The sequence below is a fragment of the Chelonoidis abingdonii genome, chromosome 1 (genome assembly GCF_003597395.2).
Source record: "Chelonoidis abingdonii isolate Lonesome George chromosome 1, CheloAbing_2.0, whole genome shotgun sequence".
NCBI classification, from domain to species: Eukaryota; Metazoa; Chordata; order Testudines; family Testudinidae; genus Chelonoidis; species Chelonoidis abingdonii.
Window position 1 is genome coordinate 244,354,696 of NC_133769.1, and position 27,648 is coordinate 244,382,343.

The window sequence follows — 27,648 nt, forward strand, 5'->3', positions numbered from 1 at the left end:
GACCTAGTAAATACATGTCCAGGCACAACATACCAAATGGACATGGATCTTTACACAAGGTAAGTCTGGCTGAACAGGAGGCAGTAGGGATAGTGTGAACTAAAAGGAGAATGGGCTCACCACATTTTTTTTTACTGCTGAACAGGGGATGATTCTGAACTCCAAAGTGTGGCCCCAAATCAAATATTCCGAAGGAAATTCAGCGCAGTCTGTAGGTCTAAATAAGCTGTTCAATATAAGTAACTACAGCCAGGAGGCCAGCTGAGACTACTACTACTGTTTGGTTTATTCTACCTTTGAGTTGCACATCCAGCTAGTCTATGGCATAGCCAGGAACTGTGGCCCTAAGTCTCAGTACAGTCCCTTAGCCATAGGAACTTCTTCTTACTGCTTTATTTCTGTCTCTCTTCTCCATTTGTCTTTCCCTCTTTGTTATTACCAATAAAGGACATATGAGAGGTAGAAGGGGAAAAAACAGGGGTTTGGAAGAGGCATGAAATCCATGCTCCCAGGAGGAAGATAAAAGGAGTAGAAGAGAAAATGAATGGGTTGAGCTCAGTGCTTAATTTGTAATAAAAGAGGTTCTGGGGCTTCAGCAGTTTTTCTACTTTCATAACTGACACAGCAAGCCCAGAAGTGCCAGAGCTATGAACTCCCAAGGCTGGACGTGCCAGAAATCAGCTATGGCACAAATTAAGCACTGGTTGAGCTACATATAGCAGCTGGACACAGTGCAAAGAAAGCAGAGATATATTTGTCTATGAAGGATGAGGACAGAGAGGAAAAACAAAAACTCTGAGGCCTGGTCTACATTAGTCAGTTATTTTGGAATTACTCAACTTAATTTGGAAAAAAAAAAAAAAGGATTCCGTCCACACAACCAAACTTGTTTTTTTTCTATTTAGAGGCTCTTTAATCTAATTTCTGTACTCTACCTCGGCAAGTGGAGTAGCGCTTAAATTGAGATTGTAATCCCAGGTTAAAGGTGTTGTGGATACAATTTGACGTTATTGGCCTCCAGGACCTATCCCAGCATGCTCCCTTGTGACAGCTCTGGACAACACTCTCTACTCCGATTCACTAGCCAAGTGGGCAGGAAAAGCCCTGGGAACTTTTGAATTTCATTTCCTGTTTGGTCACCAGCAGCACAGATGACCATCAGCACAGTGCACCATCACAAGCGACCATGCAGAGTCCACCATTACAAAAGATCACGCAGTCCCAGATTTGCAGACGAGCTCCAGCATGGTCCGAATGTGAGGTACTGGATCTCATTACATGTTAGGGAGACAAATCTGTTATGGCAGAACTACGTTCCAAAAAAAGGAATGCAAATACCTACACTAAATTCTCCAGGGCCATGACGGAAAGAGACTACTCCAGGGACACAGAGCAGTGTCACACAAAAATCAAGGTGCTCAGGTAAGCATACCAAAAAGTCAGGGAGATGAATGGGCGCTCTGGTTCACAGCCCCATACATCCCGCTTTTACCGTGAGCTCCATGCAGTTATCGGGGGTGATGCCATCACTACCCCACCACTGTCCGTGGACACCTGCAAGGGGGAAGTTGCACTGAGCAAGGAGGATGAGTCATTGGAGGACAAAGAGGAGAAGGAGGAGGAGGACAGTGCACAGGCGGCAAGTGGGGAATACATTTTTCCCCCTAGCCAGGAACTATTCTTAACGCTGAAGCCGATAGCCTCCCCCACTCCCAAGGTGGGCTCCTAGACCATGACCCTGGAGAAGGTACTTCTGGTGAGTGAGAGCCTGACTGGAACCACATGGTGGAGGGGTGGGGAGGGGGAAACAGCCACGCTGGCCTGTTGACATTTAGTTTAAAGGGCTCATCCCTGCTCAGATCCTCACTGGAGCCATGCATTAGGTGCAGGGGGTTGTGTGAAACGATCATCCCAGAGAGCCTGCAGGCCCTCCTTTTACTTGGCAAACCCACCAGGCATTGCTTGCTATGGGAAAGGGGGCCCAGCAGTTTGAAAGCATTGAAATGAATGTAGAAGAAGCAGAACCCTGCATGCCCCTAGGCTGCCTGCAAACTGAATTCTGTTGCCCGTGTGTGATGGCTTACTCACACCAAAGTAGCAGTATAAGAGGCAAAATGCTAACTTGTACAGAAAGAACACGTGCAGTGTACTATGAATTGCCTGTTTCACTGAGAAAGAGCATCCCCTTTGTTCTCTGAAATGTATCTTTTGAAGTACTACCCTCCCTTTTTCTCCTCTTGCAGGTGCAAATGTTTCAACGCAGCCGCTATCTACTCTGTCCCAGAGGCTGGTCCAGATTAGGAGGAGGAAAAAACAAACTCAGAATGACATGTTCACTGAGCTCATGCAGTCCTCTCAGTCCTCCCACACTGATAGGGCCCAGGTGAATGCATGGAGGCAAACAATTGCACTCTAAGCAAAGCGGAAACTAACTATGCCCAAACTGAACGTGAGGCATTGGGAATCATTTTCGGAATTCGGAAGTTTCATCAGTACCTGTTTGGATGGAAGTTTACTTTTCTCACAGACCACTGACCCCTGACTTTAATTTTTGGACCTCACACAAGCATTCCTCCCTTAGCTGCTAGTCATATGCAATGTTGGGCATTGTTACTTTCAGCACACATATATGAAATCAAATATAGGAAATCCACTCTGCACAGCAATGCGGATGGTCTCTCAAGGCTGCCTTTGCTAGTCAAACACCAAGATATTGCCCAGAAGGAAATCTTTTACTTTGAACAGGTAGAGAATACACCCATCACGACTACTCAGGTAAAGAAGGCAACTCAAGTTGACCCAGTATTGTCCCAAGTTATGGACCTGGTGATGCATGGAACATTTCAACAAACCTCTCCGGTATCACCTGACCTTGTTACCTACACGTCCAGGAGGACGGAGTTATCAATCCAATCTGGTTGTTTGTTGTGGGGGAGATGGGTCATTATCCCACCAACCACTGAGATCACAGATGTCAGAACAGCTCCGTTCCGGTCACTGCAGAATAGTGTGCATGAAGGAAATTGCACAAAGCCTTTTTTGGTGGCCTGGATTGGACAGTGCTATCGAAGTGAAGGCAAAAGCTTGTATGTCATGTCAGGGTGTGAGGAATGCACCCCACTGGGCACCCCTACATCCATGGGACTGGCCTGAAAACACATGGTAATGTATTCACGTTGACTTCGCTGCCCCCCGGAAGGAAGCATTGTCTTGGTGGTGGTAGAGCCCATTCTAAATGGTCAGAAGTCTCTATAATGCAGTCCACTACTGCAGAGAGTACTATCCAAAAATTATGAGGAGTCTTTAGTTGTTTCGGTTTGCCAGAACAACTTGTGACAACGGACCGCTGTTTGTCTCTCAGGAGTTTCAAAATTTTATGAAGGCAAATGGGATACATCACATCACTTCAACGCCTTGTCATCCATCCACCAATGGATTAGCTGAAAGATTTGTGCAGACAATGAAACAAGCTTTGAAATCGCCAAGGGGACAATTATCCATTCAAAAGCATCTGGACACCTTCTTATTATCCTACAGAAACACACCTCATGCTACGACCAAGGCATCCCTGGCCTTTCTAATGATGGGGCAACAGCTGCACACTTGCTTTGATCTGCTGAAACCTTCTGAACCCCGACAAATTGTGCAATGTCAGCAGCAAGATCAAGTCATCAGGCGTGCACCCAGAGCAAAAAACAGAACCATTAGCCCAGGAAAGCCGGTTTTGGCTCGTAATTATAGTTCTGGAGCTAAATGGGTTCCTGCCACTGTCAATACTCAAACGAGACCTGTTTCCTACACAGTCTGGACTGCAGAGAATCTTACCTGGCAGCGACATGTAGATCAGCTGCTGCCAGGTCATATAAGTCCTCAGGACACATCTTTAGTTGAGTTGCCTGACTTCACCACTTCCAGCAAGACACCGAATCAAGAGTTTTCCCCTGTTCCTGACTTTTCCACTCCATTACTGCCAGCGGCAGAGATACCCCTGTGCCTGGCACGAGCTGATACCCCATCCTCACCCCTTCGCCCTACGAACCCTGAGCCCATTGTCAGGTCCGTGCCCAAGACACTTTCGGGTGCACCAACACCAGAAGTCTGCCATAATCCACCTAGAGACAGAAGGTCTCCTCATCAGCTGGATCTTTAGCTAGGGCGAACCCATGGTTACAGGGCAAAATAATCGCTGGGGTTCAGCTGGGAAAGGAGGCTGTCTACCCACTTTCTCTAGTTTAGTGTTTGTTTTATTTAAGGGACATTCTTATTAACGGGGGGAGGAATATGTTGTGTATTTGGTTGTCGTGGTAATAGAATCTTGTGTTGCTATGGCAACTGAGTTAGATTATTAGGGGATATCCCAGCCAGTTTGAGCTGGCTGTTGGTTAGTTCTGTGTGTGGCAATAAATGGCTGCTCCAAGGTTTACAGCTCTCTGTGTCTCCAGTGATTTCTTCCTAAAACTGAGGCCCCCAAGGATATAACATTAAGACATTTCAGAATAAATGAAATGCTTTTCCATCGTAAGCAAACTGCTACAGTATCCACCGGAGTGTTACATGATCACAAATGAGACAGAGAATGGGGCCTGTGATTCTGAATGAGAGAGGTCCACAAAACAACCTGTGCATTGAAAAGTGCCCTACGCTGTGAAAGAGTTTAGGAATGCCTGGCCTATGGTTTTTGCAAATTTCATTGAAATATGCTTTTATAGTGTTGTATGTCAGCTGCTTGTGTAGTATTCGTATATCAGTCTAATACAGACCTCAGATAAGGTACATAATTAGGCTCCAGTCCTTCAAGGAGCTCTGCACAGGCATTATCAGAGCTTTAATTACAATCCTGGTGTAGCAGTGTATAGTATAATACCCTGCTTTCAAGAAGACTCCATGTTATACTGAAATTACATACAAAAAGCTACATTAAAAATTGGTAGGATTGCAAATCAAGTACTTAAAAGCTAGGAAATGCCAGCATTAAGGGGTTTTGTATTTCACAGGAAGCTCTAAGAAAACCTGCAGTAAGTGTATAGCAGAGACTTACCCAGGCCAGTGCCACTCTACTGCCTCAGTTTCCCATCTTAACAGATATCTACACGCATGTAGGCTGATGTGGGGTTCTCAGGCACAATCATCACTGAGGTGACTTAGCCCTCCAGTTAAGACACAGAGCTCACTGCACTTCTGGATTTAAATGAAATTCTAAAGGAAACAAGACCATTTTTCTATCACAGACTCATTCTGGGCATAGCCCTTCTTCCCAGGACCTGCCATATTTGTCCTTCAGCCCTTTCATTAACAGCTTTATCACTTGGGCTTTCAACAATCCCTTCTTCCTTTTATTAATAAGGAAGATTACACCATCTGAACAGGTAGTGAGAGGGGAGAGACAATTTGCACCCACCTTCTACTGTCAGTCCAGCCATTAGATCCTACACAATTGGGCTGATTGGGACCTCTTCATATGCAACCATCCTAGAACTCCTCCTTATTAGCCCTTTCCTGGCTAGGTCTTACTCATTAATGAAACAGTTAGGCCCACAGCTAGATTCTTTGCAGTCTCTCTCTTGACTAAAACCAGGCTACTTTTATACCTCCCAGAAGGCCTGGTTCTTAATCACATGATCCCCAACACTTGACTTCTATACTCATTGCCTTCAGCTGGGGAGGCAGACTAAAGTGCCACAGATGAGGCTGAGTCCAAACCCCACCCTGACCCATCTCACCCCAAAAGGGTCAGCTCAGCCCAGGCCAAGGTGTTTGAGGGATGACTTCCTTCCAGAAAAATTATCCTCCTAATTCCCAATACTCAGAGATGAGTTGATACTCAGCTAGAAAAAGAGTTTTTATTCCTTCCAAAACTCCTTTTTTCTCCCCTTGTTAATGCTTATTACAGCAACTTTGGTAAGTGTCATGATCAGTGCTGACAGCGTCTCCACCAACATACGATGTTGCGTTCTGTTTTAGGGTGAAGCTGTAGTCTTGTATGTTGTTATTTATTGTATCTGATCTGGGGGGAGGTTAATAGGCAGTCGAGTCCTGCCTGTATGTGCTAGAGTTGTTACTTTCAGTGTTCCAGGAATTCCTTTGCTTTGTATAAGTGAGTATTATAATACTCTTATCTATATAAAAGTTGACTCTTTTTCTGGATCCTGCCGCAGTTCACTGCTCCAGGCCAATGGGAGCTGCTGGAAGCGGCGCGGGCTGAGGGACGTACTGGCAGCCACTTCCATCAGCTCCCATTGGCCTGGAGCGGCAAACCACAGCCAGAGGGAGCCGTGATTGGCCAGACCTGCGGAAGCGGCAGGTAACCGGCCTGGCCCGCCAAGGGTTTTCCCAAACAAGTGGTGTCCCAAGTTTGGGAAACACTGCTTTACACTGTAGATACTTTCATAGAATCACAGTGCATCCAACAGTGATGATACAGTTTATATTTGCAAGAAGAAAGCTGAGTACAAATCAGGCTGGTCAGACATTATGTTAAACATGCAAAGAATGGAAAAGTACAAAGTCTGGCAGCACAGAAACAATGTATAATGCAAGGAGTATAAGATTTCCACAGTTGCTTTCACATGCTATTTCTTGTTAAACATGTGTTAATTACTTTAATCCCCTATGTAGTCAAGAGCCAAACAAGAGTCCCATTCAAACTATCAGATCGTCAAGTCCTGTAGCAGTGGTGGCCAAACATACTGACCCTGTGAGCCACATAACACAATCTTCAGACGTTCGAGAGCCAGGGTTCACCAGCTGGGCCTTGGCGCTTCAGGCCTGTGTGTGATGTGAGGTCTCAGGGCTTCTGCCTTGCAGCAAGCACACCCCTTGGGGCTGCAGCCCTGAGACCTCCCACCACCCTGCTGTGCAGAAGTCAGAGTCAATGCATGGAAGGGACTCCAGGGGGTCATATGCCCACCTAGATTTTTGCCAGGGTTTGCTGGCCCCACTCAGTCACATGATGTCACCAGGGCTCCTCCCTGCATGGCAGCTGATGCAGTCAGCAAGCTGGAAGCTGCAGCCATGGAAGAGGCAGCAGCAAACAGTTGGGAGCTGCAGGGAGAGTGCTGCTTTTGCTGCTTTCTCTCCCTGCAGAGCTAAAGCAGCGGCCCCTCCCTGTTATCACCTGGGAGTTGCAGGTGGGGTATGGTAGGTGTAGAATGGGAGTGGAGGCTAGGGTGACCAGACAGCAAGTGTGAAAAATCAGGACAGGGGGTGGGGTGGTAATAGGAGCCTATATAAAAAAAAGATCCAAAAATCGGGACTGTCCCTATAAAATTGGGACATCTGGTCACCCTAGCTGGAGCCTGCATGAGCCGCACTTTATGGTAAAAGAGCTGCATGTAGCCTGCATAGGCCCAGCATACATAATGAGTGAATATTCTAGCAATGTATTGTTGTACAAAGAAAGTGACACAGTTAACTATGAGCTGGGTTCATTGCTGCTGTCTAGTAAAAACTGGTCACGTCACTGCATTTACACATCTAACAATAGGCAAGAAAGAACAGACAGAATTATTTTCTTCCTAAAATGGCATCATAGAGCTTTCCTGTTTTCTTGACCTGAATCTCTCTGAAACCAGCTGCAGCGAGGAGCTTGCTGTACTCGGTTGGCATTCGTTCTTTTCCTTCAGCCTGAACCAACATTATCAGAGAGAAGAGCTGGGCTTCTAAAGGCCCAGTTTTGTCTTCATTCAAAAGTGTTTCAACCAGCAGCACTCCACCCCCTGGTGGCATAAAGAGATTTAAAAACGAACACATTAATTTGTCAGAGAAGGACACTAAAGCTTATTTTCCAACTGCATTTTTAGGTATTTCCATAACCTTAGAGATCTCCTTTATATTAAAAGAAAAATCATGTTATATTGCTACAGTAGTTAACGAAATAGGAAGAGGGATTCTATGCATCAATAAGCTATTATTTCCAGTACTTCAAAGTAGAGAGTGAAGGCGAACGTAGTAGCTGTGATTGAAACATTTATTTACTCCAGCAGAAATGAACCAGAGGTGTGGTTGTTCGGCATCTCTGAAAATCAAGTCCCATGGGCCAGAGTTTTAAAATAATTTAGGCACCTAAAAATGCACATTGGCAATTTTCAAAATTTGAATGGGTGCCTATCAACATGATTAGGCACCTAAATAACTTTATAAATATGGCCTTGCATGTCTAAAGTGTATGCCAATCCTAGAGGCCAACTTTGGATGGACGTAATCATGGAGGCTTTGTCAGATGTCATAATTTTTAATTAAAGATTAATCTTTAATTCTTGGAGACTCCAGGACAATTCTGGAAACTCAGCAATATTACTGGAAGAAAATTTTCAAGTTGGCAGTTCTTACTCATGGGGTCTGGATCCAAACCACTCATGTAAAAGGAGAAAAGTTTGCAGTGTATTTTTCTTTGCTTAGTCTTTCATTGAAATGACCCTTTAAAAAAACCCTGTCCAAACCAAATATGCATATATGTCTCTATTTTGCAAAGAGGAAAACATACCAGGCTTGCAAGCCTTATAGATTTTTGTTAGTAGCTGCATACACTTGTCATCTGCCCAGTCATGCAGAATCCTAGCCAAAATGTACAGGTCAGCTTCTGGAATTGGATCTTTAAAAAAATCTCCTGTAACAAAAAGAAAAACAATACAAAAAACAGGCCTGAATAAGCAAACATTTAAAATCCGGTATTGTGAAAAGTGCATGCTAGCTCCAGAACTGTTTGAAAGACTTGCTGGGAAGCTACACTCTTCTGGCTTGTCATGCTGAGTATTCACAGCCCACTTAGGGGGCAAATCTTCCAGTATTGAATAATTGGTGATGTGCTTTTTATCCATCCACTTGTATGCCAATTTCATTTCTCTCTCTCTTTCTTTCTCTCCGTTTCCTGTCTGCTTCATCCATATAAACCATCTGTCACACTTCTCTGTCTTTGCTTTTAGGTCATCCCTCGTTCCCTCCACTTTTTCCCCTTCTTCACTGCTGGGACCCTTTTCTCTCTCTCCCACCTCCTCTCTTGACTCCCACCCTCCAAAATTGACCGTTTATTTCTATTTAAATAGTAAAACTAGACACCTAAAACCAACATACCCCTACACTGGTGTGATGGATGATGCTATATGATTGAGGAAAACTATATTGACCATAGCTGGTATCACTATTATACAATTGCAACAAACTTTGTACAAATTATGTCATGTAAGATAACAATGGAAAAGATACATGCTAACAAATCCTGTTTAAATCTATGTATCATCACTGTATGTGAAGTTATGATATTGGCTTTGTATTTGTATCCCAAATGTGTTTGTTCTTGGAGTGAAGCCCACAACGATGTTTACTGCCAGTCTCGACAGCCCATTGTGGATGGACTATCCAAGTGTGGAAGGGCTATTAGAAAGAATCAGCTTTGCAGATAGCCTCTTCCTGATGATGCTTCAGATAGCAAGGAGCTGTGATTCAGCAAAACATGTATGGACATGTGGTGGGGACATGTGACCTAAGAATCCATGTTGGCCAGTAACTCTCCATGTACCTGTACGGTGGGCTTGGTTTGGGACAGCAAATTTCCAGGCACATGGCGGAGGGTATAAATTACAGCTGAGAAAACTCCATCTTGCCTCATTCCTGCTCCAAACTTCTCTGCACTGTAGATTTATAACAAAAAAAGCATTCTAAGCTAGGGACTGAGGCCCTTCCAAGCTTTTGGAAGTTTGCCAGAGAGACTTCTGCAAATCAGTAGACTACATCAAAGCTGCAAACCTGATCTCAGGACTTAGCAATTTTTTTTGTAATATATATATATATCTTATACCTATTTTAGAACTCTCTTTATTTTTAATACATTCTTAGTTAGTTTACTAAACATTTACTGGCAACTTGATTTTGGTAAAATCTGAAATATTTATTGACCTGGGATCTGTGGCTAATCCTTTGAGATTGAGGAACCTTAATGTACAGGGAATTGGGTCACACTCAGTAACCTCTCACTGTACAAGATCTATTTGTCTGGATTGGAGTTAGGGGTTGGAATGCTTAAGGAGACTGCATGTTTTGGCTTCTTGTTAAGCAGTGTGGTATGAGAGGAGCTCTTTTGTTACTGGATTGGTGAATCTAATTAAAGAATAAACCACCTGGCAGTGGGTCACATGTATATTGTAACATTACTCAACAGCATTTATCCCTTCAAATGTAACATGGAGGTCTTTATGGACCTTTGTGACCAGTCACATTACACTAATCTACACAACCTACTGTTTTTAACAATTTAGCCTGCTTTGGACTGCCCACAATTGTGCAGTAAACCACATCCTCCCTGCCCCCAGGATGACACCTGGAAGGGCTAGGAAGGCCACTTCATGGAGGTTTTTTGTTTGTTTGTTTGTTTGTCTGTTTATTTTTTTTTCATTACTGTTTAATATGGATAATGTTCAAGGACTTGGAATATATTTGCATCCTTGGCACCTAATAGCTCAGTTTCTTCAGATGAATAAACAAGTTCAAATGATGTACATTGCTCATGAGATTCTGTTATCATGAAACATGGTCCTTTCAGCACATTTTTCTTTGCATATGAGCACACACAAAACAAACCAAGTTTACCTTCATGGAAAGTGATCCGATGTTCTTCTGGGAGTACAAAACGCTCCTTCGCCACTTGCACTACTTTAGGTAGGTCATAAATTGTGACTGTAGACTTTGGGTACAAAGAAATACATTCCTGGGCCAAACCACCTGCACATCCTTATAGTGAAAGTGAAATACAGGGTAAATGCTCAAATATAACAATATTGGTCATTTTTATAATACTTTCCATCTAAAAAACTTAGATTGCAATGAACTCAGATTCATGCCGCCTTGTGAGGTAGATTAATGTTAGTATCCACTTTTACAGAAGGAGACACTGAAGTACAAAATACATAAGTGATTTGTTCACGGTCTCTCAGCCTCTATCTCCGGAATAAGACCCAATTCTCTGTTTCCCAGTGATCTAATCACTGGACCATAAAGGATATTGCTTTAAAACAATGTAGTATGATGCAGCTACAGCTGGATGGAAATTTTCAAAGGAAGAGTGTTTTATTTCAAAGAAATGGCCATTCTGAATATGAAATTTTTGTGCAATATTGACTATCTAAATTTCAGTTTTCATGAAAATTTTATGACTTTATTTTTAATAAAAAATATAACTAGATTATTTTTCACTGAACGCCTGTATTTTGGTAAAGAGGAAATGGAGATCACCATTTCAATGTTTTCCATCAAATATGAGAATTTAAACAGATAAAATTGGGTCTGTTTTGAACACTGGAAAACAGAAACCTCAAATTTTTTTGTGAATATATTCTGAAATTTTTTTCCACCAGCATTAGATTAAACTAAAAGCCAAAGTACAATTGACTTACTACAACAGATAGTCTCCCCTTAGCTACAATTGAGGGACCATTCCTCTGTTTTAAAGCTCCCATCTTCAGTCATTAGGAAGGCATGTAGCATAATAATAATACTTAGCCTCTTATATAGTGCTATTAAACTAGATGATCACGATGGTCCCCACTGGCCTTAAAGTCTATGAGTCTATAGTGCTATTAATCTATAAATATCAAAGCACTTTACGAAGGAGGCACATTTTGTTATCTCCATTGTACAGATGGGACAACAGAGGCCCACAGAGGGGAAATGACTTGCCTATGGTCATCCAGCAGGCCTGGGGCAGAAAGATGGTATAGAACACAAGTCTCTTGTGTTCCAGCATGGTCACAATCAGCACAGTCACCGCAGTAATGTATTAGAACTCTAGGCACCCTTCCTGTTGTGTATTTGGTTGTCACGGTTTTTGTTCCTATGGCAACTGAGTTAGATTATTAGGGGATAGCCCAGCCAGCTACGGCCGGTTAGACGAACTCTGCGTCTGTAAATAAATGGTAGTTTTGTTAGCTGTCTGCTGTCTGTCCTCAAGTGATTTCTTCCTAAACCGGCTGCCCCCAAGGATATAACAAGTGGTGACGATAGATGGGATTCCGGTGCTGCTCCAGTAACAGAAGGAAGCAGAAGTCAAGGTAAAGAACAAACAAACAAAAAAACTGCTTGTTTGCACTGACTGTGAAATTGAAACTAAAAATCATGGCTATTCTGACCAGGCTACTGGAACCTTTTGATGAGAATATGGTGCAGGGGCATGTGTATACTGAGCGTTTTGAGCTTTTTGTTATTGCAAATGACATTACAGAAGAGAAGAAGGTGCCAATATTCTTAAGTGTTGTAGGGGCTAAAACCTACTCCCTGCTACGCAGCTTGCTACACCCTGTTAAGCCTGAGACTAAATCTTACAGTGACATTGTGGAAATCCTGGGGTCCCATTTTTCCCCAAAACCACTGGTAATTGCTGAAAGATATCGGTTCCACAAAAGAGACCAAAAAGAAGATGAAACAGTTGTACAATTTGTAGCAATTTTAAAAAAGCTAGCAGAACACTGTGAATTTAAAGAGATGTTAAATGATGCCCTGCGTGACAGGTTAGTGTGTGGCCTGTACAGTGAAGCTATATGGAAGCGCCTACTGACAGAGGCTCAGCTTACATTACAGAAGGCTGTTGATATTGCTGTCTCCATGGAACTGGCTACAAGGGAGGCGCAATACATCGGTGCATCCCCTAGGGTGCAAAAAGTGTCACAAGAACCTACCCACAAAACTGTGCAGAGTCAGGAATGTTACCGCTGTGGTAAGCCAGGGTCACCAGGCATCAGAATGCTGGTGTAAGGACCTGGTGTGTCGACACTGTGGCAAAAAGGGACACATTGAGTGTGCCTGTAAAAAAAAAAAAAGAGGCCTGTGGTCTGGCCGACAAAAGAGGAACCCTGCATACCCTAGAGCAGACCCAGGATGATCAAGGTGACACCTCATCGCAAGAGGAAGTGCCACTGCATGTTTTGTCTTTGGCAGTGGGCTCACATGAATACTGGGTAACCCCGTTGTTGGATGGCAAACCTATACGCATGGAACTGGACACGGTGCAGCCGTCTCGCTGGTCTCCGAGACTGTGTATAAAGAAAAGCTACAGCATCTTCGCTTAAGGCAAAAAAACTGTTCTGAAGACGTATACGGGAGAAGCTGTGCCCAGTTGGGCACTATTGATGTTAAGGTGGAGCTCAATGGACAGGCTGCTAAATTGCCACTGTTTGTGTGTGAGAGGTAACTACCCAGCCTTAATGGGTAGGTCTTGGCTTGGGAAGATTCAGCTGAACTGGGCAGAAGTGCACCGGATGACTAAAGAAGAAACCAGTCTAACCCCTATACTAAGGAAACATGCTGCTGTTTTTGGAGATGATTGGGAAGTATGAAGGGAATCACTGTGACATTGAACATTAAACCTGACAGTCCACCAAAATATCTGAAAGCCCGAACTGTGCCATATGCCATCAGGCCAAAAGTTGAAGCAGACCTGGAGCGCCTGGTCACCAATGGAGTCCTAATACCAGTTACCCATAGCTCATGGGCCACTCCTATCGTTCCAATAGTGAAGAAAGATGGCTCTCTCTCTCCGGATTTGCGGTGATTTTAAAGTCACTGTCAACCCAGTGTTGTGTGCAGAGCAATACCCGCTTTCCCGCATCGATGACCTCTTCGCAGGCCTGGCTGGGGGACAAAAGTTCAGTAAGATTGATCTGAGTCAAGCATATTTACAGATGCACGTCGATGAAAAGTCCCAAGAGCTGTTGACTATTGTGACTCATAAGGGGCTTTATCGATACTGTCGCCTACCCTTCGGAATAACGTCTGCTCCCGCCCTGTTCCAGAGGGCTATGGACCAGATCTTGTGTGGCTTGTCAGGAGTTCAGTGCTATCTGGATGATATCCTGGTCACTGGAAGGAATGAAGAGGATCACTTAAAGAATTTAGAGGCTACCTGCAAAGACTGGAAGAGTATGGCCTCGAGTTCGCAAAGACAAGTGTGAATTCTTCAAGCTGAAGCTCTGTTGAATATTTGGGACACATCACTGCAATTGACAATAATAAGCCTGTGTGTTACATTGCGAAGTGCTATCCTGCTATCTGTTCTTCATAATGCTATGAGACCAGATCTTGGTGGCTTGTGCAAAAGTTAAAGCTATCTGGATGATATCCTGGTCACTGGAAAATTTGAAGAGGATCAGCTTAAGAGCCTCGTTTAGAGGCTAGGACCCTACAAAGACTGAAACTGGAAGAGTATGGCCCTACGAGTTCGCAAAGACAAGTGTGAATTCTTCAGCCCTCTGTTGAATATTTAGGACACATCATTGATTCTGCAGGTCTTCATAAGGCCCCTGCAAAAGTTAAAGCTATTGTGGAGGCTCCCCCACCTGGCATGTAAGCCAGCTGCGCTCGTTTCTAGGACTACTGAACTATTATGGAAAGTTCATCTCACAGTTAGCCACACTGCTAAAACCACTTCATGAGCTCCTGGGCAGCAAACAAGGCCTGGAAGTGGACTGAAGCCTGTGATGTTGCATTTAACAAAGCTAAGGATGCATTGCTAAATTCTGAAGTTCTAACACTTTGATCCATCCTTACCCCTACAATTGGCCTGCGATGCCTCCCCTTATGGAGTGGGAGCAGTCGTGTCACACATTATGCCTTCGGGAGAAGAGAGACCTATTGCTTTTGCTTCACGCACTCTAAGCAAAGCAGAAACTAACTACGCCAAATCGAACGTGAGGCATTAGGAATTGTTTTTGGAATTCGGAAGTTTCATCAGTACCTGTTTGGGCGAAAGTTTACTCTTCTCACAGACCATCGACCTCTGACGTCAATTTTTGGACCCTACACAGGCATTCCCCCATTAGCTGCTAGTCGTATGCAACGTTGGGCATTGTTACTTTCAGCACACACATATGAAATCAATATCGGAAATCCACTCTGCACGGCAATGCAGAGATGCCTCTCAAAGGTTGCCTTTGCGTCAAGACATCAAGAATAGCGCCCAAAAGGAAATCTTCTACTTTGACTGGTAGAGAATACACCCATCACTGCTACTCAAATAAAGAAGGCCAACTCGGTTGACCAGTAGTGTCCCAAGTTGATGGACCTGGTGATGCATGGAAAAATCTTCGACCAAACTCTCCGTGTCTCAGGCCGACCTTGGTTACCTACATTCCAGGGGACTGGTTATCGGTCAATCTTGGGTTGTTTGTGTGGGGGAGATGTGTCTTTATTCCACCACAACTGAGATCACAGATGTTAGAAACAGCTACGTCCGGTCATGTGATAGTGCGCATGAAGGAAATTGGCACGAGCGTATTTTTGGGGCCTGCATTGGACAGGGCTATTGAAAAGAGCAAAAGCTTGTATGTTCATCGTCACGGGGTGAGGAATGCACCCCACTGTGGCACCCCTACAACCCATGGACTGCCCTGAAAACCATGGCAAGTTTCACATTACCTTCACTGGCCCCCTGAAGAAGGCATGTTCTTGGTCGACAGTAGATGCCCATTCTAATGGCCAGAAGTCTATAGATGAGTCTACACTCTGCAGAGAGTACTATCCAAAAACTATGGGATTCTTTAGTCTTTCGTCTGCTCCAGACAACTTGTGGCGACAACAGACCGCGTGTTGTCTCTCAGGAGTTTCAAAATTGTTAATGAAGGCAATGGAATACACCACCATATGTCAGCACCATATCATTCCATCCACCAACTGCGATTAGCTGAAAAGATTTGTGCAGACAATGAAACAAGCTTTAAAATCAGTAAGGGACAACACTCCATTCAAAAAGCGTCTGATACCTTTTACTTTCCTACAGAAACACACCTCATGCTACGACAAGGCATCCCTGCGCTTTTCTAATGAAGGAACGACAGCTGCGCACTTGCTGTTGATCTGCTGAAACCTTCTGAACCCGAAAATTGTGCACATCAGCAGGCAATCTAAGTACAGATGGGCAGCCCAAGCAAAAGACGCGAAACCTTTAGCCCGGCACAGCCATTTTTGGCTCGAATTATACTTCGGGAGCGAAAATGGGTTCCCTGCCAGCATCACTCACAACAGGAACCTTGGTTCCCTACACCGTCTGACTGCAGAGATCTTTACCTCGGCAGCGACATGTAGATCAGCTGTTTGGCCAGTTCATGCCAGTCCTTAGGCACATCTACAGTTGAGTGGTCTGACTTCACCTCTTCTGTGGACACGAGATCCAAATCACCTGTTCCTGACTGGTCTCCTTCATTACTGCGCGGCGCTGAGATACCTTTGCCCAGCACGAGCCTGATACACCCTCCTCATCTTTCGTGCTGCTAGACCCTGAGCCCACTGGTAGCATTCGGGGCACAAACACCAGAAGTTCGCCGTACATCACCTGAGACAGAGGCCTCTCATCGGCTGGATCTTTACTAGGTGAACCCATGGTTATGGCGAAAATAATCCCAGGGTTTAACCAGGAATGCGAGGCAGTCAACCTCCTTTCTCTAGTCTAGTGTGGTGTTTTATTAGGGGAGGTGTTCTTATTGGGGGGAGGAATATGTTGTGTATTGGTTGTCACGGTTTTTGTTCCCTGGCAACTGAGTTAGATATTAAGGGGATAGTCCCAGCCAGCTTCGGCCGGTAGGCGAGCTCTGTTGTCTGTAAATAAATGGTGGTTTTGTTAGCTGTCCTGCTGTCTGGCCTCAAGTTGAATTTCTTCCTAAACCGGCTGCCCCAAGAGTATAACATTTCCTACAACTGGCTTTCAAGCCCTTACTTCTCACATTGTTTAACATCCAAAACCAGGCTTGTATATAGAAAATGCCACACTGAGCCAGAGCAAAATAACTAGAGTAAATTGAAATATGAAAGAATTGTTAAAAATGTGAAAGATTCACATCCAGTATTCACCATTCAAAACATTCCCATACAGTTAATGTTCAGGATGGGGTTTGTTTGTATTGTAAAAACAAGCCCTAGAGGGGGAAAGAAACTGGTGAGGAGCATGAGTTGAGTTAGTTTACATTAAAGGACAGCATATGCCAAGGTTATTTTTCCCATGATATTTAAACTCATGTTTTTCTCACTGTTTACCACAGTGAACTGAAAACTGATCTGGTTTCTGTGCTTCAGCTGCTTTTGCTCCATCCCAAAAATACATGGGCTTGTTCCTGCAGAACTAGTCATTTGCATCAGACTGCAAGCAGTGAGCATTCAACAATGGCCTCCTCCAAAGATCAGTGGAGTCAATGGGACAATTCCCATCAACTATTTTAGGGTTTGGACTCAGACCGAAAAAGCGCACCGAAAGATTTTCTGTATAAGGACTTTGCAAACAGAAAGAAGGATGGGAGGGAGGCAAGTGGTCCAAATTTTGAGCCTACAAAATTGTAGAGTGGCTCTTCAGTATTAATTCTATACAGACAATCACCAAGAACACTTTTAAATCCTTTGTAATAAAAACACTGATTCCAGTCTGAGAAGCACAGAAGAAATCTCAAGACAACCAGTACATTTGTCTTGGGGAGAAGGCAGGAGAGGGGGGAAGGGACTTTAAGTTGACAGGTGGGGCGTGGGACAATCTGGAAAGATTTCATGGCTATGAATACACTAAGCTTCAGGATAATTTACTTACTTCCAGCTTGCCTGCCCTACCTTGCCAGTAACCTATATGGCGAACAGTTTTCTGGGATCCCCCAGCTCCCTGGCTCCTCAGCAGCTCCTGTGGTGGGGTTGCCACAGAGCAGAGTTCCCTCCAAGAAGCATCTTTCATTTGGTAAATTTTGAAATATTCCCTCATAGGGAACACTTTGGTATTTCCAAAATGAAGTGTTGCAGAATTTCTCTCCTGCAAAAATGTTTGAGATTTTGGCTTTTCATCCCAACTTCGGATACAGTTTATTTCTAAAACCTTGAAACTTTTGCACTGTGAGATTTCATTTTCCCAGTGAGATCTACTTAAAATGAAATAGTTGGAGGGCAGAAAAGAGCATGCTTATGGACACTGATTCACCCAGGTGCTTAAGCACAGGCCCATCCTTAAATACACGATAATTACAACTGAGGCTGAATCAGGGCCATGGCCATGGAAATAACCCAACAAATGTAGTCAAGAAAACCTTGAAATAATAAAACATAACACTGAAAACATCATCATCGTCATATGTAGCAGATTTTAATATATCACTTGGCTCATGAAAAACACAGAAGTGATTGTGGTGTATTGTGATTGCAGAATTTTGACATCCAAACTGTAGGGCTATAGTTGCTGCCATACATTGGCAGAGGCTGTTCTAATGCTATGCACAGCTCCAGTGGAAAATTGTCATCAATATTACTCAGAAAATCATAGATAAGGCCATTGAAAAGAAGAATAAGACACAGCTGAGGGACACTGAATGCCTTTAGAGGTTGAGAAGTGAAAATGGCCAGAACAGATTAGCCAGACTTCACTTCTGCTTTCTGTGTTTTAAAAACATGGAAGAGCAAAACAGTGGCGAAGAAGCAGAAATGGAGATTGCATGGTGCTATAAATCCTATCAGGATTGAAATACAGAGACACGGTAAAGCTGCTTGGGGGTAAGATGGATGTAGGCAATTCATCAACCTAAAGTCACTGAATGAAGTGAAGAGTAGCCTGGAAGCTGTTCTGGTAGAATTTCTTAAGCAATGGCAGAGAAAAACCTACCAAATCAATGAGATGGAAAATAAGCAGCTACTTAGATCTATCAGTTTCTTTTGACTCAGGAAAACATTCTGCTTTTTAATGCTTTTATCATTTTCAAATGTTTATATAACTTTGCCTCAAAATGTAAAATGTTTCCCTTATGATAGATCTTGGCCATGTAGTCTGTCCTGTTTTTCCATTGCTCACGCAGGTTGTAGAACAAGTGCAGAATTTATTCATAGCTTTCCAAAGAACACAGTTCAAAGTTCTGATGACACTTACCTCCCAGATCATAAATGACAGTGAAAGGTGAAAGGTCAAATGCAGCAATCACATCTCTGCCACATATACTCCAAAATGCATTTAAACTATCCATGAATTGGATCATCTCTTCTTCTGATCTAGTGATTTGAAAGAACATTGTTTGTAGCACAAGTAAACTATGACACATTCACTGATTGCTAGCATCATATAACTCTTGTTCTTTTAGCTAAAATACTATATTAAACCCTGTTTTTCTGCCAGCATGCACAATCGTCTATTTTGATTGCTATCACAAAAAAACTTAAACTAGCAGATATTCAAAATATTAAGAATAAATCCACCTTGTTTCATATCCTACATTTTAATGAAACTTACTGTAAATTACACTTACCATCTAGCAGTGATATGATGCTAAGCCTAAGGGTCTCCAACTGTTTTTCATTTAACAGAATTTTCCATTATACCAAACATTCTACATAGCAAATTGTTCATGATAGGTTGCCAGTAAGAACTTGATGCTTAGATACCAAGGTGATGAGCACCTTAGACATACCAGAGTCTCAACACTGGATGTCATTGAAATGGTGGGGTTTTCATGTGAATAGGACTAATCACCATATTTCACTGTCAAAGGGGTAATACAAAATAGAAAAGTCATTCACATAAAAGAAAAGCATAAAATGCCTGACACTAAACTATTACCTGTAGAGAGCCCCAAAGATGTCTTCTGATGACATACCAAATGCTCGCTCATACTGGTTTTTCCCATCTCTTAAAAAAAAAAATGGAGTATTTGTGCTTTAACACTTTACTGCATTGGTGACAATTTTGGCTTATTAAGGTACCCATTTTATTCTACTTATTAAGGTATAAGTGTTACCTTTTGTGTTATTGCTTTAATCAGTGATTCTGAAATGCGGCCACCAACCACTTTTCGCACAGCCACGGGGCTGCCTGAAGCAGGTACTTCAACCTCGGGGTGGCAGGGCTTCATGGGCCCCAGCACTTCGGGAGTCATGGCACAGGGGCCCCTGGGACAGCTAAGCTCCCAACCCACATCCATGGGGAAGTGAGGCCCCCAGAGCAGCAGCAGCCAGATTCCCATCCCCCATCTGGGGGCAGTGAGGTGCCCCTGGGCAGCCAGGCTTCCGGCCCCTGGCTCTCGGGCTATCTGACTCCAGTCCCCATTCCTGAGACAGCAGGGCTCTCAGGGCAGCAGGGCTTGGGAGCCCAACGCTTTGGCAGGAGGGACAGAAGGACACTTTTGGGGCAGCCTAGGTCCTGGCCCCCATCTATGGGGGAAGCAGACCCCCCCAAGGATAGCGAGGGCAGCTGGGCTCCAGTCCCAGGGCACCTGAGATCCCAGTCCAGGGCTCTCAGTGGGACTTCACGCCCCTGGAGGCCATGGAGCTCCTAGCCCACCGGGCGACATGGCCACCATCATGAGTTGGGTGCATCCTGAGGCCCCAAATAAAACTGGGGGGAGGAGAACCCCTGGCTTGATCATTCTGAAAGCTGTCCGTGCCACACCAAAAGATTCAGAAAGAAAATCAGTCCCTGCATCTGATGAAGTGGGTATTCACCCACGAAAGCTCATGTCCAAACGTCTGTTAGTCTATAAGGTGCACAGGTTCTCTGCTGCTTTTACAGTCCCTACTTTGTTATTATTTTATGTTGCTTCATTATCGGACACCACTAAGGGGAAGGAAACACAACTGCTATTTGATGTACCAGGGACAGGGCTCAGATCCTCAGCTGGTGTAAATTGACACAGCTCCATAAAGAGCTGTGCTGACTTGTATCGGCTGAGATTCTGGCCCAATATACACTGACTTCCTTCCTCACTTTCTTCTGCGTTTGGCAACAAAACCAATTAGGATCCTTGTAAGCATCCCTCAGTCACTATTCATCATCATTTGCCTGACCGAGGGCTTCCCTCCACAGAAACTGTTGTCATGATTAAATGTTCCCCTTGGGACACACCAAATAAGCATAGTATAAAAGTCTGTTTCCTGAATCTGCAGTGAATTCATCCACTGAAGCACTAGCAAATATAAGCTCATGTAGAAATATTGATACTTTGCACTTCAACATTCTTCTGAAACAATTACCAGTTAATATGTATTATCAGCAGACAGTATTGAACCTGGGAGCTCTAGAGCTAAATGCATGCTGCTCAAGCCACATGGGACAGAGCACCACATGCAGGAGGTGTGTGGGTTACATATGTCTTCATTTTCTAATGTTTCCCCAGAGACACGCCTCTTCCTGAGCAGGTTCACAAATGTAGCAAAGTGTTGTATTGCAATGGGTGTTGGCACATGAGTTTTGTACAAACGACATAAGATTTCATCTCCTTACCTCACAGCATCTGTCAGGTAGTGCCAGCACAAATAGACAGTTTTGGAGTAGTACATCAAATTATGATACTGAGATTTGGGACTTGATTTTGTAAGATAGAGGTTGGAAAGCTCTGTGTTCCTGTAAAAGGCTAAACGGAATAAAGGGAAAGGTAAGTTAACATTTACAAACTTGTCATTGTGCAAAGCCTGTTTTACAGCATGATCTATGTAACAAGAACAAGCTGTAGGAATACAATCAAAGCAACAAAGAAACTGCAGGAGATTCCCCAGTTTAAACAGACCAGAGATGGGAGAGGGTCCAGGCACTCATGCATAGCATACCATATCTACCCATCAGATGCTGTAAGAACTGGAGTGAAGGATTCCAGGATGTAAAAAGCACACCCCATCACCATCAGCACTTCTTTATGAAAGTATATAAGCCATACGCCTGTGGTGACATCTCTTTCCACTATGCTTTTCAGTGTATGTGCTCAAAAGTATCTTGTTTCAGCAATAACACCTAACATACCAGTCTGTTTTCACCTGATGAGGAAACCAATAGGGAGAGTTAAATCCCCAGGACATAATACCACCCATTATCCCTAACTTGAAAAGCTCAGACACTTCTGAGGCCATCTACTGCTACTGAATTTCAATATTCTCGCTGGCTGATTATGGGAGTCATCTGACAGATACAAAGTTTTGGGCTCTTACTATGCTTCATATATGTCTTTCATGGACAGATATATGGGCTGGTATAGAACATGTTCTCTCTCTTACAGCACAAGCAAACGCTCACTGAACTCAGTGAGAACCAGGTTAGGCTTTAAATCTATTCTTCAGCTGTGTGTGATGGGAAGACTGGGGTCTGGGCAGTTCCAGGAGAGTCTCTATGTGTGTTCTACACCCAGGCAGCTGCCATGGAGGTGAAAAGTTCCTCTGAAGCATCCACCTGAACTTCTATTAGCAGGGTGGACACTGCCTCATTTGTGCTCCTGCAGCTGGCCTGATTGCCATGGAAAGGGTGTAGGTGGCTTCAGAAGAGGCCACAGATTTCTAAGAGCTTGTCTACATGGTGAAATGGACTGGAATAACTGTTTGGTAAAAACTCCCCAGGTTGACGGCTTAGTTTAATCTACTTTAGAAGTGAATCAAGTTAAACTGGAACAAGCCAACTCTTATTATACTGTGGATTGGCTATAGCACTTTAAATTCCCCCTTCCTTATTCCAGAATAACTTCCCAATATAGATGTGGCCTAAGAGAAGAGAAGGTATGCGTAAAGAGGCCACTCTTCTTGGATATGGAGTACTTGTTGCACCTTAGAGACTAACAAATTTATTTGAGCATATGTTTTCGTGGGCTAAAATCCACTTTATCGGATGCTTGTGGTGGAAAATACAGTAGGAAGATATATGTAGGAAGAGGACGTGAAAAAATGAGTGTTGCCATACAAACTAAAGCAAGTGTAATCAGTTAAGGTGGGCTATTATCAGCAGGAGGAAAAAAACTTTTGTAGTGATAATCAGGATGGCCCATTTCTAACAGTTGACAAGAAGGTGTGAGTAACAGTAGGAGGAAAATTAACATGGGGAAATAGTTTTTACTTTGTATAATGACCCATCTACTCCCAGTCTTTTTTCAAGCCTAATTTAATGGTGTCAAGTTTGCAAATTAATTCCAATTCTGCAGTTTCTCTTTGGAGTCTGTTTTTGAAACTTCAAACACTGCTTGATTCCCATGAAAAGACTGATGAAAGGGTCTCCTGAGAGCTTGATAGCTGGGAAGGTGTGTACATGTGTGTGATCTAGGAGGAGCAGTCTGAGCGGTTGCAAGTAAGCACAACAATTGAGAAGAGGTTTGTATGCATGGCGCCTGGCATGAAGGCTGAATACATTTGTCATTCACTAATTTAAATTGATCATTTGGAACTGCAGTTTTTTGAAATTATCCAAAGACAATGTTACAAGGTATTTATTACTTGAAAACCCCACTCACAAGAACATTTGCATGCGTCCTGTGTTTAATACAAATAATTTTTTTTAAAAAAACAATGTTCTTGTTTGTTTAAAGCATGCTACTGCTTCTTCTGTCAGCAAAATATGTGAGTGGAATTTACAGAAAGATCTACCGATGTTTGCTACCTATGGAATACAACAGATTAGGAAGAGTAAATGTATCTGGTGCAGTCTTTTCCTGCTCTCTGTGTGCTTTTTTCCTCATTTCTGCCTGCTAAATCGTGTACTGATAGCACAATTCAGACTGAAAGCAGAGAACACACAGCAAAGAAGTTTCTTTGTATACATAGGATTTTCATTCAGGTAGGGCCGGCTCTAGCAATTTCACCACCCCAAGCATGGTGGCACGCTGCAGGGGGCGCTCTGCCACTCGCCGGTCCCGTGGCTCTGGTGGACCTCCCATAGGCATGCCAGCAACTGGCTGAGCGCCCCCTGCAGCATGCCGCCCCAAGCACGCGCTTGGCGCACTGTGGCCTGGAGCCGGCCCTGCATTCAGGGTTACTTTGTCTGAATACATCTCTTTCTAAGCTATCTGTAAATATTTCTAAAGTACACTTCACACTGCACAGGTCTAGACCAGTGCCGCTCAGAGGACTCAGAAGGCCTGGGGTCTTCGGTGGCATGGGTCCCCTGCTTCAGCGGTAATTCAGTGGTGGGGGGTCCTTCTGCTCCGGGATGCACCCACCGAAGAGCCCCGAAGATCCATGGCGGGAGCCCCCCACCACCGAATTGCTGCCGAAGATCAGGCCCTTTGGCGGCGAGTCCCAGAGTGGAAGGATCCCTTGCTGCCGAACTGCCGCCGAAGACCCGGAGCGGAAGAAGCTCCGGGGGCCCGGGCCCTGCAACAGTTTTCCGGGGGGCCCCACAGCGAGTGAAGGACCCCACTCCAGGAGCCCTGAAAAACTCTGTGGGGGCCCCAGTGGGGTCCGGGGCCTGGGGCAAATTGCCCCACTTGCCCCCGTCCCCCTGGCGGCCCTGGTCCAGACCTTCAGACAGCGTAAACAGGCATAGCTCTGTCAATTTCAATGGAGTTCCACCAATTTATAGCTGCTGAGGATCTGACCTCTTGTCTTTAGCTCAAAGTGCACTTAATGTAATAAAGATAATTAATATAAAGATATAAAGACAATTGGCCAAGTTAGTGGGAGAGCTTATTGAAGTCTAATTTAGTGTAACTAATACCGTCTTCTGACCTCCAGACTATATATTCATTACACATCTTACAACATTCTCTTAGATTCCCTTACAGCTGCTTAGACTCAAATTCCCTTACACACGGGTAATTACTGTTGCTTTGAATTTGGTCCAGTGAGTTAAAGAGGTTCTTAGGAGAGGTAGAAAAGTGACTTTGCGTCTGCTTTACTCTCTTACTGCTACCCAAGTTCAGTTTTTGTAAATCTGCTGCTTTGAGATTTCTCAAATCACACTGTATCTCTTCCCTCATTCTGGCAGTTTTGCTTTTAATATTATAACTCAGTCTCGCACATACAATTTAATAAGGCCTCTAAACCAACAGTGATTTAATTGTTGTCTTCTCCCTTCCTGACAACGTTACCTCCTTCACTTTTCATTTCGACTTCCAGGAGCTTTAATCCCACACAGGCATCAAGTAACCGTTCCATTCCACTGACGCTAGTGCCCAAACGTTCAGCAATGGCATCTGAAGACAGGGACCCTTCTGACGCCAGCAATAGACCAAACACTCCCAATTCACAAGCGGTAAACATAATCTGAAAGCAAACGAGGGTGGGGCAGTGGAATAAGAGAAAGTGCAGATGCCCTGTGATGAGTTTTAATATAATTTCCAGGCATTATTTGTAATTTTACATTTGAGACTAAAAACCCATTGTTGTATTGAAATAAGATCCGAGGATAGTCAAGGTCTTGTGTGGAGCTCATTTTCCTTCAGCATTCTGTGAGAGATCCTCTTGCCTTTCTTGTTCAAATAAGCTTCGGTTCTACTAGATACAGATCACACTGGGTAGTTCACTTAATCTGATTGGTCAGGAGTGTCCCTAGCCCCTTCTCCAGGGGGGTTGGGGCTGAGGTGTGTTATTCTGTCCTATCTAGTGGCACAGAGACCACTTAGAGGGAGAGACAAAATTAGTCTGCTCTATAGCCTTAGCTAACAGGCAGTTGGCTTTGGGCTCATGCAGTAGGGGCTCATGCATGAAACTCTAGAGGCCCCAGGTTCGATCCCATCTGCCAAAGACTGGGTTCTGTCAGCATTACATTGGGACAGTGCCAAATTATTATGAATTACTGTGATTGATATGAATGTGGTGAGCATGAGTTAGGTATGGCTTGGTATGTCTGAATTTGCTAGAGGATTCTGGGAGCAGGGATTTCTTGGCATCAGACAGCTGGTACTGAAATTTACTGAGAGTCCTGAAATTGGTTAATCAGAGGCTCTATCCGTGCGCATGTTTCAACTTGAAACTTTGGTCATATCAGCTGTTGGACAGGTCGCAAACCTAAAGAAAACACAAAAGACACGCAATCAGTGAGCTTGATTCATAATGAGTTGGATCAAAATGACCCTTTTGGATGGCACCATACTAATAGCTCAAATGAGTGATTGATGAGACAGTAACCATCAAATAATCTTTGGTCTCTGTCTGTTTTTCAGTCCCTTCTAAAATATAATTAGAAATGCCAGTAAAGAAACACCCACAGTGCATATTTCTGGGACATGACTCCTCTGAGAGCAAGAAGCATAAGTACTAAAAATATCATATGTACAGTGTTAGTTGGTTAGTTAGTTAGTTCCCCAATTAACATCTGAAGAGGTCAATGATACTGTAAGACAGAAAGCCTTGAGGTAGCCAAAACCCTGCTTCAGGGGACATTTGACAAGACCAAGTACTTGAGAAGGAAAGAGAAGAGAAGAAAAAAGCCTCCATCCAGGTTGTAGCTATATCTGCTTTTTTTGCCAGTTAGGATACTGACCCAAAAGGGAGTTGCAGGAGGGTTGCAGGATTATTGTAGGGGCAGGTCGTGGTATTGCCACCCTTACTTCTGCACTGCCTTCAGAGCTGGGTGGCCAGAGAGTGGCAGATATTGGCTGGGTACTCAGCTCTGAAGGTGGCACCCAGCAGCAGCGCAGAAGTAAAGATGGCAATACCATAATATGCCATTCTTACTTCTGCACTGTTGACTTCAGAGCTGGGTGGCTGGAGAGTGGCAGCTGCTGACAGAGGTCCCAGCTCTGCTGGCAGCAGTGAAGAAGTAAGGGTGGCAATACCATGTCATGCTGCAACACGCCCCCCCGCACTCCCAAACCTTGCAACCCTCCTCCACACAAGCAGTGTTCCCTCTAATTTTTGACATCCATTTGCGGAATGAATTTTGTCATGTGCACCAATATGGAGGCGATGAGTGACACATAATGGAGGTGAGGACTCTGGGTGGGGGTGCGATCTCTGGGGTGGGACTGGAGATGAGGGGCTTGGGGTGTAGGAGGGGGCTCAGAGCTGGAGCAGAAGGTTGGGTGTAGGAGGTGAGGGCTCCGGCTAGGGGTGAAGGCTCCGGGGTGGGGCTCTGGATTAAGGGTTTGGAGTGCAGGAGGGGGCTCAGGGCTGGGGCAGAGGGTTGGGGTGCAAGGCAGGTGCAGTTGGACGCACACCTGCTTTCCCTGAAGTCTCTCTCTTGACTAAACCCAGGCTGCCCTTATATCTCCCAGTAGGCCTGGTTCTTAGTCACATGGTCTCCCACACATGACTTCTGTACTCATTGAATTCAGCTGGTGAGGCAGACTACAGTGCCACAGATGAGGCCAAGTCCCAACCTCACTCCGCTTACCTCACCTCAAAAGGTCAATTCAGTCCAGGCCAAGGTGTCTGAGGGATGATTTGCTTCCAGAAATATTATCCTCCTAACTCCCAATACCCAGGGATCAGTGTCAGTATATAGGTCTGTTTGTTAGCCTGGAATAGAATTTTGGGGCTGACTTTTTGATACTCTTATACTAATTTGTGTAAACAAGGAACAAAGACACTTTGATGTTTCTTCTGCCTAGCAGCTGGATTTGTTAGTACAATGAGAACAGAACAGAGCAGTTACAGTGTTACTCAGAGCACACTTTAAGATCGCCTCAACCACTATCTCAAGGCAAAATCAAGCAACTAGTTGGGAGGGACAAAGATATGGGGGACAGGGAGGTATAAAACACTAAAAGACCAAAGAAATACTGACTGCAGCACAACTTCACTCCTTACCCCTCCCATGGGGTACAAAAGGGGTGGGATGAAGACCCCAGGCCCAAAATGTAACATGACCCTAAGCTGTAGGAGGTGGGACTGTGGATGTGCATTGCAGGCATATTTGGGCCTGCTAAGAAGGAGGAGAGAATAGGGGGAATAGTCTTATCTATATAAAAGTTGACTACTTTTCTGGATCCAGCTAAGCTCCTGGCCTCAATGGTATCCTGTAGCAATGAGTGC

At 44.2% G+C, this 27,648-nt stretch overlaps 1 protein-coding gene across 1 annotated transcript; it reads right to left on the reverse strand.

Moving 5' to 3' along the window:
• Positions 1-6,547: 6,547 nt before the first annotated feature.
• Positions 6,548-25,282, reverse strand: LOC116816338 (acetylserotonin O-methyltransferase-like). Its single transcript, XM_032765479.2, has 8 exons — positions 25,034-25,282; positions 24,762-24,936; positions 21,206-21,335; positions 19,547-19,615; positions 18,863-18,981; positions 10,582-10,722; positions 8,483-8,605; positions 6,548-7,715 (listed from the first exon to the last, which is right to left on the reverse strand). Exons 1-8 carry the CDS (start codon positions 25,103-25,105, stop codon positions 7,504-7,506), a joined length of 1,041 nt encoding a protein of 346 aa, XP_032621370.1. The 5' UTR covers positions 25,106-25,282; the 3' UTR covers positions 6,548-7,503.
• Positions 25,283-27,648: the final 2,366 nt, after the last annotated feature.

What these genes read in the sequence shown, in the direction of transcription:
- LOC116816338 (XM_032765479.2), bottom strand. Translation starts at nt 25,105, where the DNA reads ATGAGCTCCACACAAGACCTTGACTATCCTCGGATCTTATTTCAATAC. An exon ending in ATCTTTGGGGCTCTCTACAG is followed by an intron (nt 18,982 to 19,546) that starts GTAATAGTTTAG and finishes TCAAATCACTAG; the next exon opens with ATCAGAAGAAGAGATGATCC. An exon ending in TCGGATCACTTTCCATGAAG is followed by an intron (nt 8,606 to 10,581) that starts GTAAACTTGGTT and finishes TTTTTGTTACAG; the next exon opens with GAGATTTTTTTAAAGATCCA.